The 12,899-nt window shown below is 50.0% G+C and overlaps 2 protein-coding genes across 6 annotated transcripts; one reads left to right on the top strand and one right to left on the bottom strand.

The window, feature by feature from the left end:
- Window positions 1-2,512: 2,512 nt before the first annotated feature.
- On the top strand, window positions 2,513-5,053 carry NAXE (NAD(P)HX epimerase). 3 transcript variants are annotated; one of them, XM_032154193.2, is made up of 6 exons: window positions 2,513-2,730; window positions 2,845-2,953; window positions 3,109-3,219; window positions 3,302-3,415; window positions 4,150-4,297; window positions 4,639-5,053. In XM_032154193.2, exons 1-6 carry the CDS (start codon window positions 2,549-2,551, stop codon window positions 4,839-4,841), a joined length of 867 nt encoding a protein of 288 aa, XP_032010084.1. In that variant the 5' UTR covers window positions 2,513-2,548; the 3' UTR covers window positions 4,842-5,053. The 3 variants fall into 3 exon arrangements, with proteins under 3 accessions (XP_032010084.1, XP_032010085.1, XP_032010086.1); XM_032154194.2 differs by having other exon boundaries at window positions 2,849-2,953; window positions 3,135-3,219; window positions 4,639-4,983; XM_032154195.2 differs by having other exon boundaries at window positions 2,605-2,730; window positions 2,849-2,953; window positions 4,639-4,983.
- On the bottom strand, window positions 5,053-12,266 carry LOC116469277 (G patch domain-containing protein 4). 3 transcript variants are annotated; one of them, XM_032154166.2, is made up of 8 exons: window positions 12,174-12,266; window positions 9,682-9,818; window positions 9,172-9,245; window positions 8,978-9,070; window positions 8,786-8,872; window positions 7,136-7,227; window positions 6,832-6,882; window positions 5,053-6,597 (listed from the first exon to the last, which is right to left on the bottom strand). In XM_032154166.2, the coding sequence occupies exons 2-8, from the start codon at window positions 9,758-9,760 to the stop codon at window positions 5,736-5,738; spliced, it is 1,338 nt and encodes a 445-aa protein (XP_032010057.2). In that variant the 5' UTR covers window positions 9,761-9,818; window positions 12,174-12,266; the 3' UTR covers window positions 5,053-5,735. The 3 variants fall into 3 exon arrangements, with proteins under 3 accessions (XP_032010057.2, XP_058295136.1, XP_058295137.1); XM_058439153.1 differs by lacking the exon at window positions 8,786-8,872 and having other exon boundaries at window positions 5,112-6,597; XM_058439154.1 differs by lacking the exons at window positions 9,172-9,245; window positions 12,174-12,266 and having other exon boundaries at window positions 5,112-6,597; window positions 9,682-9,779.
- Between the last annotated feature and the right edge of the window lie 633 nt (window positions 12,267-12,899).

Here is a 12,899-nt window from a genome sequence, read left to right as displayed (position 1 = left end):
TTACCTCCACCCTCTTAGGGTCTCTGGCTGGGACAGAGAATTAAATTGACATAAAACAGATTAACAAGAGAAAAGCATACAGATTTACTTAATATAAATGTTATGTGACACAGGAGCCCTCATAAAGCAATGAAGACCCAAAGAAGGAAAACCTAAATGTTTCGTACTAAGTTGAACAAAGAGTCATTTGTGGAAAAGCAGCTAAAATATATAGGGAGGCCAGTCGCAGGGGCTCACATCTGTAATCCCAGCACTTTGCGAGGCCAAGGTGGGTGGATTGGTTGAGCCCAGGAGTTTGAGACCAACCTGGGCAACATGGTGAGACCCCACCTCTACAAAAACTACAAAAATTAGCCAGGTGTGGCGGTGCGTGCCTGTAGTCCCAGCTACTAGGGAGGCTGAGGCAGGAGAATCGCTTGAACCCAGGAGTCAGAGGTTGCAGTGAGCCGAGATCATGCCACTGCACTGCAGCCTGGGTGACAGAGTGAGACTCTATCTCCAAAAAAAATAATAAAAATAAAATATATGGGGAGGCTAAAGGAAGATAAGAGATATTTTAACAAGGTCTGTTTGTACAGAATTCTCTCAGCTTCGACTCCCTGTCTCTGGTGATAAGAATGTTTTTTTCCTCCTAGAGGAAGGCATTGTTCACATGGGAGTTTTGTTTCCTGCTTTCAGGAAGAAAAGGGGAGGTTAGAGCACTCTTCTTATACTTACTGTTTTTCTTTTTCTTTTCTTTTCTTTTTTTTTTTTTTTTCCGGGGGCGGGGGATGGAGTCTGGCTCTGTTGCCCAGACTGGAGTGCAGTGGCATGATCTCGGCACACTGCAACCTCCTCTTCCCAGATTCAAGCGATTCTCCTGCCTCAGCCTCCTGAGTAGCTGCGGTTACAGGTGCTCGCCACCACGCCCTGCTAATTTTTTTTTGTATTTTTAGTAGAGATGGGGTTTCACCATGTTGGCCAGGCTGTCTCGAACTCCTGATGTCAGGTGATCCACCCGCTTTGGCCTCCCAAAGTATTGGGATTACAGGTGTGAGCCAGTGCATCCAGCCCTAATTTTTGTATTTTTAGTAGCGGTGGTGTTTCACCATGTTGGCCAGGCTGGTCTTGAACTCCTGACCTCAAATGATCCACTCACCTCGGCCTCCCAAAGTGCTGGGATTACAGGTGTGAGCCACTATGTCCTGCCAAGACCTCGTTTCTACAAAAGAATATGAAAATTAGTCGGGTGTGGTGGCACGTGCCTGTAGTCCCAATTACTGGGGAGGCTGAGGCTGGAGGATCACTTGATCCCAGAGGTCCAGGCTGCAGTGAGCCATGATCAGGCGGCTGCACTGCAGCCTGAGCGACAGAGTGAGACCCTGTCTAAAAAACAAAAAAAGACCTTCCCTTTACCTGTGTCTTAGCTTGGGCTATCGTAATAAAGTATCATAGATTGGATGCTCAAGCAACAAATTAATTTCCTGACAGTTCTGGGGACTGGAAATCAGATTAGGGTTCCAGTATGGTGACAGAGAGGAGGGGTGGGGAGAAGAAGAAAGTCTTATGAGGGCACTAATTCTACCAGACCAGGGCCTACCCCTTATACGTCAACTAATGCTAATCCCAACCACCCTGTCTCCGAATACCATTACACTGGAGGTTAGGGCTTCAACATATGAATTTGTGAGCGAGGAAGGGAACACAAACATTGAGTCCATAGCAGTCTGGATAATTGTCTTTATCTTAGTGCCTTGATGGTAACTGGTTTGTTACTCTCCAACTTTTCCCCTAACCATGCCACAGAGTGTGTTTGCATTCTCAAAACCACTAGCGTAAACTCTACTCCTCTCAAGACTTCTAGTGAAACATCATCTTGACCTGGAGCCTATGGTTTCAATTACATTTTAAACCATAGCTTACCCAACCTATTTAAGGATAATTTTATATTTCCATATCTATTATCTCAGTAAAGGGGTTAAGCATGACTAGGGAAGTACAGCGTGATATCCTGGTGAAACAGAGGTAGGGGAAGCTCATGTAGTGGAGAGGGGGCCTAAGTTACATAGGCTTGGTGGTGTAAATAAGAACAGTAGCTTAATTTCTATACCACGCCCTCTGCGACGGTTTGCAGGCATTAGCACCTATGGAACTATGTACTCGTTTCCCTGTTGTATAGGCGAAAAACTGACACCAGCAGTTCCCACATTCACTCAGCCACTAAGCAGTGGGGCAGGGATCAAGGCTAACTGCTATGCCATACACCTTTCTGAAAGAGTTACAAAACCAGCACTTATTATCAAAGGGCCATTATCAAAGGCATTTCGGCGTATCTGGAAATGTGTGGCGATCTGTAAACGCTCCTGAGGAGAGCTGGAATCCCAAGTGGAAGGGAAGCTGGCCCGGGTGGGAACGGCTCCCCGGCCCATGGGCTGCTAGAACCCCAAGCCTCCAGCCCCGAGCTGCTTCCGGAATCCGCGCGTGCTGGCCTGGCCTCTTCGGGGGCGGGGCGAGCGCCGCACATGCGCCGGGGCCGGGCCGGGCCGGGGGCGCGCGCTCTGCGAGCTGGATGTCCGGGCTGCGGGCGCTGCTGGGCCTCGGGCTGCTGGTTGCAGGCTCGCGCCTGCCGCGGATCAAAAGCCAGACTACCGCCTGCCGCTGGGGACCCACCTGGTGGGGACCGCAGCGGCTGAACTCGGGTGGCCGCTGGGAGTCAGAGGTCATGGCGAGCACAGCGGTGAAGTACCTGAGGTAGGCGCGGGTCTCGGGTGGCTTGCTCTGCCCCGGGGCGGGGCCTGGGACGGCCGGGCCACCTGCGCGACGGAGAACACGAGGGGCGGGACTCAGGCCGCGGGTTTTCCTCAGCCAGGAGGAGGCCCAGGCCGTGGACCAGGAGCTATTTAACGAATACCAGTTCAGCGTGGACCAACTTATGGAGCTGGCCGGGCTCAGCTGTGCTACAGCCATCGCCAAGGTCAGTGGCACAACTCTCAACCTTTGGGAGCAGCCAGGGAGGAGTCACTGTCCCAGCCCCCTGGCCTAGGTACAAAGGGGTGGGAGAGACAGCTGGGCCAATATGGTCTATTACCGCCTGAAACCCCGCTGAACCACCCTTGACTCTGCCTTCAGGCATATCCCCCCACGTCTATGTCCAGGAGCCCCCCTACTGTCCTGGTCATCTGTGGCCCGGGGAATAATGGAGGAGATGGCCTGGTCTGTGCTCGACACCTCAAACTCTTTGTGAGTATGTGGGGAGGGGCTGTCGGGGAGGAGGGCGTGAGGGCGTGAGGGCTCCGGGGTTGAATTACCACTTTCTTCCTAGGGCTACGAGCCAACCATCTATTACCCCAAAAGGCCTAACAAGCCCCTCTTCACTGCATTGGTGACCCAGTGTCAGAAAATGGACATCCCTTTCCTTGGGGAAATGCCCTCAGAGGTAGGTGGCTTCAGTTGAACACCTCATCTCCCAGTAACCACTGCCTGTGCTCTGCTCCTCCTTCGTGTTTCCAGGCTGAGCTCATTTTAGTGCCTGGTACAGAAGATGCCTGAAGGATGGTATTCGAATAAGTGTGCAAGAGCCTTCTCCTCCTTCATAAAGTGTGCTCCATGAGTCCCACACACCACCTGTTCTAAAGCTTCCTTGCCCTTTCATCTCCCTGGTCCCTCCTTCCACTCTGTAGTCAGATCCTCTTGCCCTAGCATGCAGTAAACACATGATCTGCCCCTCAGGGGCCAGAGTGGCTGCCCTATCTGAAACCCTTCCTGCAGATGCATAGATTAAGGGATGGGAAATTGGGTAATTTTTTTCCTTAACCCATTTTACAGATGAAGATAACTGAGGTGCAAAGAAGTGGTTTGCTTAAAGTCACTAAATTGTATCATGGCAGAGCTGAAACCAGAATCCGGCTCTCCTGACTCCATCTCAGGCTATCTCAGTCTGTGGCCTCCCAGTGGCGGGTAGGCAGGCACCAAGAACAAAAACTGTCTGGTCTCAAGTTTGGCCTGAATCCGTGACCACCTCACACTTTCTCTAGGCCTCAGGCTGCCCTCTGAATGAGATACAATACTTGTGCCTCTGTGAATGGTCTGCAGGTGCAGAGGACAGCCCTCTCCAGTTAAGGCTGTTTGTGCAGCTGCTGGCTCTGACATCCTTTTCCTACTCCACCACAGCCCATGATGATTGATGAACTGTATGAGCTGGTGGTGGATGCCATCTTTGGCTTCAGCTTCAAGGGCGATGTTCGGGAACCGTTCTACAGCATCCTGAGTGTCCTGAAGGGACTCACTGTGCCCATTGCCAGCATCGACATTCCCTCAGGTGCTGGGATCCAGAAGGTGGGGTGGGGGAGATTGGGGCCCTACCCTCTTGACTCTTGCCCACACCAGGTCTAAAATAATTTGTCTAGAGGGCCTAGACTAAAAGCTAGGGGGTCCACAGCTTTCTGGACCCCCATCAGGGCTGGGGAACAGTGTCCAGAAGTCCCCTTTACATGTTGGCCCCATGAAGAGACCATGGCCCAAGGGTACATGAAGCTTGTTGGACGAGAGTCCCTCAGGTGGGAACTGAGGGGACTTCCCACTCCTCTAGGACTAGGGTAAAATAAGGTGTAGAAGGGGATGAGACATCTGGCCTCTTCCTGAACACCACCCTCTTTTCAGGATGGGACGTGGAGAAGGGAAACTCTGGAGGGATCCAGCCAGACTTGCTCATCTCCCTCACAGCCCCCAAGAAATCTGCAGCCCAGTTTACTGGTCGCTACCATTACCTGGGGGGTCGTTTTGTGCCACCTGCTCTGGAAAAGAAGTACCAGCTGAACCTGCCACCCTACCCTGACACCGAGTGTGTCTATCGTCTGCAGTGAGGGAAGGTGGGTGGGTATTATTCTCAATAAAGACTTAGAGCCCCTCCCTTCCAGAACTGTGGATTCCTGGGAGCTCCTCTGGCAATAAAAGTCAGTGAATGGTGGAAGTCAGCAACCCTGGGGATTGGGTGCCATCTCTCTAGGGGTAACACAACGGGCAAGAGGTTGCTATGGTATTTGGAAACAATGAAAATGGACTGTTAGATGCCAAGTGAGTTGTGCTGTCCTTTACACAATTCTTATTCATTTGGGACACAGACAGGGAGCTACTTCCACTTATCAGTGTAGCAAGACTACAAAGAGGTTAACAGAAGGAATTTCTTCAAAGGCCTCCAAGGAATATCTTCTAATTTGTATTCAGGACCTTCCCAGGCTGGGAACAGAGATGCCAGTCAGGATTTACTTCTAGGCTAGGAGCCCAAGCTGATGTTTATTCATTCATTTGGTAGTGCTAGAAACTGGCAACTGTGGGCTAAATTTAGCCCATAGACCTAAATTTATGTTTTTCTTAACCTTCACAACATTTAAAAATCAGAGCACTTCGCATAGGTCGACATTTTCAGCTTCTTTTAGCAGGAATGCTCCTTCGAAGGGTATCTGCATTCCTCTTCCCACAGCCCCCAGCATTCCTTGTCCTTTAGCTGCCTGGCTTCTCTAGGCACCTGAGTTCATGATCCTGGGTTAGAAGCTGCAGAGGGGACTATGCTGACTCCCTCAAATAAGGGATGGTACTACCGCTTGCTCCTCTCAGCAGCTGACATCCCAGAGATCAGTTTCCTTTCTGGGAGGGACTCCTCATTGAGGGGGGTGCAGAAGACCTGCAGACCCGCATCAACCCTGGTCTTTAAGGCTTCAACTCTTGAAAATCAATCGAGCCCCACCTTGGCCAGACCTTTAGTCTTTCTTCTTCTGTTTCTTCTTTTTGGCTTTCTGGCCAGTGCTGACTCCAGCTCTTTCCTTCTTGGGATGCTGCTGCCTCTTCCTCTTACCTCTGCTGCTTGAGCCAGTGTGTGCTCTGCTCTCTGCTTCCCTAGCCCGGCCATCCTTCTCATCCCTTACATCCAAGATGTCCTCCTCCTGATGCTGCTGTATTTTCTTCTTGCTTTTCCTGCTTCTTCCATCACTGCATGCTCTGCTCTCTGCTTCCCTGGTTCCACCACCTAAAACAGTTTCCTCACCTCCATCTTGTAGGTTCAAGTCCTCCTCCTCCTGTTGCTGCCTCTTCTTTCTTCGGCTGCATGGGTCAGCATACGCCCTGCTCTCTACCTCCTCTGTCCTGACACTGCCTGCAGCCTCCTTGCGTTTTCCTCCTTCCTCCAAGACCCCCATCTTCTCTTCATGGTGCCACCTGTTCTTTTTCTTCCCTTTCCTGAGGGACTGATTGGTTTGCTCTCTGCTATTCAATTCCCCAAGCCCACTTGTTCCTGCAGCGTCCTCCTCCTCATTCCCTTTAGTTGTACCCTCTCTTTCATCTGAGACCCTTCCTTCTTGATGTCGCCTTTTCTTCTTCTTGCTTTTTCTGATGTTCTGCTCAGCATGTTCTGGGTGCTTCTCATCTGCATCATTCCTTTCAGATGCTGTAGCTTCTTCCTCCTCTTGCTGCTTCCTTTTCTTTTTGTTTTTTTTGGGGGGCTTGCTCTCTGACTGCGGTTGAGGGGCCCCAGGGTCCTGGCCTTTGAGACGAGCCAGGAAGGCCTGCTCCTGGGCCTCTAGGCGAGCAAGCTTGGCCTTCATCGTGATCCCGAGACGGGCAGCCCTGAAACAGACAGGGTCCAAGTCAGAGCGAGGGTATCGGGGGAAATGGGCCTAGTCCTTAAGCCTGCAGGGAAAGTTGGTGGAGGGTAGGAGTGGGGAGCTGCCTATCTTCAGGCAATAGATGGGTAGATAATAGGAATCATTTCCCTGGGGTAAAAAGAACCAAGAGGTGGCACAGGCCATGATCAAAGGTGGGGAGAAAAGAAGGGAGCTCAAGGAGCTGACCACGACTTACTTGTGTGCTGTTCGCCCCTCACAGGCTTGGAGCAGCATCTCATCAGTCAGACTGTTAGGGGAGATCAGCAGTTACAAACAGACCCAGAGGAAATGCTTGACCTCTCCTCCTTCTAAAACATTCCTTCAACACTGAGTTCTTGTTCAGGATCTGGCACTTTTTGAGGTACTAGGGATACAAAGATTAGTACAACACAGTTCCACCCACCCACAAGAAGCCCCCAGTCAAGCATTAGATTTAGCCCTTTCTCGCCATCTGAGGACATCTCCTCCCACATTCCCCAAGAGCTAAAATGAAGTCTCACATCTTTGGGGACTTGGGCCCCTGGTTGTCGTCATCACTGCAGCTCTCCAAGTGTTTGTGTGGCTTCTCTCCACCTGAAGTCAACGTAGCCATCTAGGAGGGGTCATGGGGGTGGACAAGGCCTTCTCAACACCACCACCATCCCTATTCCCTTGTGGAAGCCCCTTGAGAATTCATAGCTCCAGGCAGTGGTTTGTCAGCCCCCACCATTGCTCCTTGAGGAGCCACAGGGAGGTGTGCCATCCTGCATACTCAAACTTGGCTAGGAGATGGGCTGCTGCTGCTGGGATGTGCAGCAGCTTTGCCCTCTCTGGCCCACAGCTGGCTGGTGAGCAGAACAAGAAGAGGAAATGCTCTGGTTCATCAGGTCTTCACAGTGGACAAGTGCCAGTGACTGACAGTAAAGATGCCCCGCTCCACCCTGACTATAGTACCTGTTCACAGTACCTTCATTTAATCAGATTAATTGAGAGTCTACTATGGGCCAAGGAGTTGGGGATTCAGAGTGGAATAAGAATGAGATGGGCCCAGCCCAGATGGACTCTACATAGGCAATTATGATGGAAGTGTTGCTTGTGATAGAGGAAGGGGACTCAACTCAGACTTCAGAGAATGGCTTCTAAAAGTAACTGATATATAAGCTGAGCTCTGGAGGATAAGAGAAACTCAGCAGGTAAAGGGGGAAAGGGAGAAGAATATCCAAAGCAGAGGGAGCAACGTGCAATAACCTGAAGATGGAAGAATGTTGTACCTTCAAAGAAAAGAAACAGATTGGAATCTGTTAGGCTAATAGTTAGGCTAAAGTGTAGTGGTCCTGGAGAAAAGTGAAGAGATGAGGCTGGAGATGGCAGGAATAGGCATGCAGGGCCATATAAGCCAGTCCGATAAATCTGGATTATGTCATCCGAGATCAAAGAATACCCAGTGACATGATGACATTTATGTTTTAGAGAGAACACTGGATGCTTTGTGGAGGAGTCCATCCTCCACAAAGGTTGGGGTGGGGAGTGAGACTAGAGGTGTCCTTAGGAGGCTGCTGGAGAAAGAAATTAGGCAAGAGATGATGATGGCCCGAAGTGGGGTAGTAGATGGTCTAACAGAGATGTAGAAAAATGGGAAACATTTGCTAGGTAACATATATAGCCCTTAGCACATAATGACCATTACATGTTAGCTTCCTTCTGTTGGTACAGTAGAAAGTGGGGGCCTGAAGTCCTGGGTTCCAGTCCTGTTTGCCATTACTAGCCAGCTGTGGGCTCTTCAGCAAACCATTTTTCACCCTTTTAGCCACATCTGCAAAGCAGGGATGGTCCAGATAATCTCTCACGTCTCCTCTGGCTTCTAAGTCCTTTGAATTAGATGTCCCCTGGCCCCCCCAAAATTTGGCAACTCCTGACTTAAGAGACTGTACTCTACCTCCCATGCCCTATTGCTGCTCCCTTAACAGGTGGCAGGATCCACGGAACCTGAAGATCTCAATTACTGCTGAGGGTCTGGGCAGTCTAAGTAAGCAACAGCAAGACTGGTCACAGGATCCCACTATGTTAGGAAAGTCCTGAGAACTGATAAAGTACACAAGGCAACTGTTCAGGCCCCAGGGAGACCAGGGAAGAGAAAAAGGATGGACTCTGTTACCCACAGCCTCTAATACCTTCACAAACTTCTGATACAGCAAGTTGGGCTTGGGATGATTATAACGGGTGGTCTCCTTAGAAAGGCTCCTTATCTGTACTTCATCCTGTAGAGAATTATCAGTACCAGTGAATGGGTGACATATCATGACTGCCTACCACACAGGTCCCGGGCCCTCTGTTTCATGTGCCCATCTATCAAGAGCTCATACCTGCCCAGTTTCCACTACCAAGTTGGCCGCAGTCTTGTTGAAGAGCTCATTCCACCAGTGGTTTGTGAACTCCTTGGCAGGGTCATGTCCCACCTGCCAGGGGAATAAATATGAGCTCTGAGTGCCTGCCTCACCTGCCCTCAAGGGTCCCCTCTCCCACGCATGCTAACCTTCCTTAGTCCACCCAGTCTTACCCCATGAGTGTCTTGCTTCAGTGTCACCCTGAGAGCCTGGGTGATACCATTCTCCTTCCGGCCCAGGCCTTTACCTGCAGAGGACAGTGAGCGACTTGGCTTATTCTCCTGCCTGCTGTGAGACCTCACAAGGCATACCCCACACAGGCCTCTTGCCATTCCACACACCTGACAGCTCCCTTCTTTCTAGTACCACTCCATATAGTCCCCTGCCTTTGTGTGAGCCGGAACTATCTCTTCCTTCAAATTCTTTTGGAAGAGAGGCCATATCTCTTCTTCCCTCCCCTAGTCCTCCCAACCACCACTTCTTCATTATCCACTGTCAAATTTCTTCCTTTCTTCCCTTTCCTGGGAAAGTTAGACATTTTCTTCTGCAAATTTCCCTTTAAACTAGATTTTCCTCCTTTAATTAAATGGACTACATGGGGGGTAATCCAGGATGATGCCTTTCCCCTGGGCAGATGGTAGGCAGGGAGCTGGGGCATGTGGAAGAGGCCCCATGGGGATCACCTTGAGTCCATCCATGCTTTAGCAGCTGCTCCTCAGCAAACTTCATCCCACGACTCTTGACCTCTGGAGTGACATTCATGGTGAGAAAAATGTCTCTATCCTCAGACTCTCACCAGAGAAGAAGAGGTGATATCATCCTTTTAAGAAGAAAAGTAGAAAGTGCCCAAACAACCATCAGTTCCATCCTGACTGCTTGTTAAGAATTCTCTGCTAGTTGGGTGCAGTGGCACACACCTGTAGTCCCAGCTACATGGGAAGCTGAGGCGGGATTGCTTGAGTCCAGCCTGGGCAGTATAGCAAGACCTTCTCTCATAAAAAGAATAAAGCGGCCAGGCGCAGTGGTTTACATTTGTAGTCCCAGCACTTTGGAAGGCCAAGGTAGGAGAATCACTTGAGCCCAGGAGTTCCAGACCAGTGTGGGCAACATAGTGGAACCCTGTCTCCAGAAAAAATAAAAAATTAAAAAGAAAGAAAAAAGAATTCTCTGTCCTGAGCCAGAGACAGAGGAAGGAGGTGGCCTGGTCTTTGGGGAGCTCCCTATCTGGCTACAGAAAGACCAGCACATAGAGAAGTCAAGGAGGAATGGTATCAATTCTGATGCCTAAATTTATGGTGTGCTCACCACATGCCAGGATGTGCTAAGACTTTACAAAGATTATCTCATTTAATCTTCCCAGCCCATTCAGGGAAATATTAGCCTATTTTACAAATGGTAAAGTAAGGCCTAAAGAGGTTAAGTGACTTCAAGGTCACACAGGTAACATGTAGAATTCAAGCCCAGGCAGCTTGTCTGCTGAATCTATACTGTACCACTACATAGTATCTCCCGAAATATATTACCTTGTAAACACAAAGCTAATGAGGTGCTTATTAACCTGAGTCATAAGATAATAGTACTCAGTAGAGACCAGATCCTGTACTTATGCTTCAGCATTTACACTGTCCTCTTGGTGTGGGGGCCACACACTTCTCCCACACCACTGCAGTATTTCAGTCTGGCTGGAGTTCCCCTTTTGAAAGTGTCCAACTTATGAAGGGCACGCTTACTGAGCACTTAATGCATAGCAGGTGGATTACACATATTGACGTACTGTCATATTAACTCAGTCAATCTTTTTTTTTTTTTTTTGGAGACAGGGTTGCTCTGTCACCCAGGCTGGATGGAGTGGAGTGCAGTGGCACGATCATGGCTCATTGCAGCCTCAAACTCCCAGGCTCAAGCAATCCTCCCACCTCAGCCTCCTGAGTAGCTAGGACCACAGGCACATGCCACCACGCCTGGCTAATTTTTGTATTTGTTTTGTACAGACAGGGTTTTGCCATGTTGCCCAGGCTGGTCTCTGACTCCTGGGCTCAAGCAATCTGCCCACCTCTGCTTTCCAAAATGCTAGGATTACAGGCGTGAGCCACTATGTGTGGGCTTAACTCATTTAATCTTGATAGTCCTGTGAGATAGATACTATTCTTATTTTACAAATGAGGAAAACAAGGCCTGGGTTTCTTGCCTAAGGTTACATGGCTAGTAAATGATGGAGCTGGAATTACATGATGGAGCTGGAATGAGCCCAAGTCACCTGACTCCAAAATGGTCCTCTGTCTTTCTTTCTCTCCTTTCTTTCTCTCCTTCCTTCCTTCTCTCTCTTTCTCTCTCTCTCTTTCTTTCTTCTTTTTTTTGATACGGAGTCTCACTCTGTCACCCAGTCTGGAGTGCAGTGGTGCGATCTTGGCTCACTGCAACCTCCGCCTCCTAGCTTCAAGCGATTCTCCTGTCTCAGCCTCCCGCGTACCTGGAACTACAAGGCTCATGCCACCACGCCCGGCTAATTTTTGTACTTTTAGTAGAGACGGGGTTTCCCCATATTGGCCAGAGGTTGGTCTCGAACTCCTGACCTCTGGTGATCCAACCGCTTCGACCTCCCAAAGTGTTGGGATTACAGGCGTGAGCCAAGGCGCCCGGCCAAAAATTGATGTTCTTCATCACTACACTCTTCAGTCTCTCATAGCTCTTTGTGCTTTCTCCTGTAAGACCACAGCCTAACCCTTATCGCAATAATTGAAAACTACATGCCCTGGAAGTTAAGAGAACGGCTTTATTTCGCAACTCCAGAGCATGTAACGCGGCGCCAGAACTCGAGAATACATTCAGTCGTTATTTGTTGAACTGAATGGCATAGTTAGGAATGGCTTTACCGGATTTTCAATGGATAACTGGACAGAAGCTGTGCGCCCCAGTCCTTCTGAAACCTGTGATCACACTTTGGGCACTGTCCCCTCTACAGTCAATCTGTGTTTTCAGAAGTGGCCCCAGGTCCACTCGTCTTACAGCAGTCCTAAAGAGCCGGCTGCCCTTTCCCTAGGCTCTCTTCCTCTTGAGGGCTAAATTCCAGCCCTCCTACCCCAGTGCCACTTGGGTAAAAATACTCCGCTCCTCTCACGTTTGCTAAGAAGCCCGGGCTCCGACTGCCACCGTTCGGGGGAAGGGAGCCCCTTACCTTCATTACAGGGTCCTCTCCGAGGAAACATGTGCCAGACCTGACTTGTGCGCCGCCATCTTCCCGGAAATGCCGTTTTGTTCCTTCTAGGCTGTCGAAACCATAGAGACGTCCGCGGGAACCAAAACCGTGGTCTTTCCAGGAGAAACCATTGCAGAGGCCAATTTGCCGGTATGGTTGCCATAGAAACTGGGACCTGGAGCGTGCCCATTTTCGGAGGTTCCGAAGCTGTTCCACTTGCCTCATCCCTGCAATCCTTGAGCAGCCAAGGGGCTTCAGTACTAACTGGCCCTCTCAGTGGAGAGGCAATTCGTGGAGGCGGAATAGGTGCTAGCTGTGTCCTGATTTTGCAGCGTTGAATACTCATAAATACTCAGCCTTCACAGGAACAGTTATTTATAAAAGCCTAGAGACTAGACATCTCAATAGGTTCATCAAGCACTTTTTTTTTTTCTCGCTCTGTTGCCCAGACTTGAGGGCAGTGGCACGATATCGACTCACTGTAACCTCCGCCTCCTGGGCTCAAGTGATCCTCCCATCTCAGCCTCGTGAGTATCTGGGACCACAGGCATGCACCACCATGCCTGGCTAATTTTTGTATTTTTTGTAGAGAAGGGGTCTTGCCATGTTGTACAGGCTGGTCTCCAACCGCTGGCCTTAAGTGATACGCACGCCTCGGCTTCCCAAAGTGTTGGGATTACTACAGGCGTAAGCCACCATGACCGG

The sequence above is a fragment of the Hylobates moloch genome, unplaced genomic scaffold (assembly GCF_009828535.3).
Source record: "Hylobates moloch isolate HMO894 unplaced genomic scaffold, HMol_V3 SCAFFOLD_5, whole genome shotgun sequence".
Classification (NCBI taxonomy): domain Eukaryota; kingdom Metazoa; phylum Chordata; class Mammalia; order Primates; family Hylobatidae; genus Hylobates; species Hylobates moloch.
The sequence above is the reverse complement of the archived record's forward strand: the minus strand, read 5'-3'. Positions and strand labels throughout refer to the sequence as shown.

Coding starts and splice junctions, on each gene's coding strand:
- NAXE (XM_032154193.2), top strand. CDS start 2,549: ATGTCCGGGCTGCGGGCGCTGCTGGGCCTCGGGCTGCTGGTTGCAGGC. Junction 3,416..4,149: donor TTGGGGAAATGCCCTCAGAG/GTAGGTGGCTTC, acceptor ACTCCACCACAG/CCCATGATGATTGATGAACT. Junction 4,298..4,638: donor CAGCATCGACATTCCCTCAG/GTGCTGGGATCC, acceptor CCCTCTTTTCAG/GATGGGACGTGGAGAAGGGA.
- LOC116469277 (XM_032154166.2), bottom strand. CDS start 9,760: ATGAATGTCACTCCAGAGGTCAAGAGTCGTGGGATGAAGTTTGCTGAG. Junction 8,873..8,977: donor TGGTAGTGGAAACTGGGCAG/GTATGAGCTCTT, acceptor AATTCTCTACAG/GATGAAGTACAGATAAGGAG. Junction 7,228..8,785: donor TGTATCAGAAGTTTGTGAAG/GTATTAGAGGCT, acceptor GACCCCTCCTAG/ATGGCTACGTTGACTTCAGG.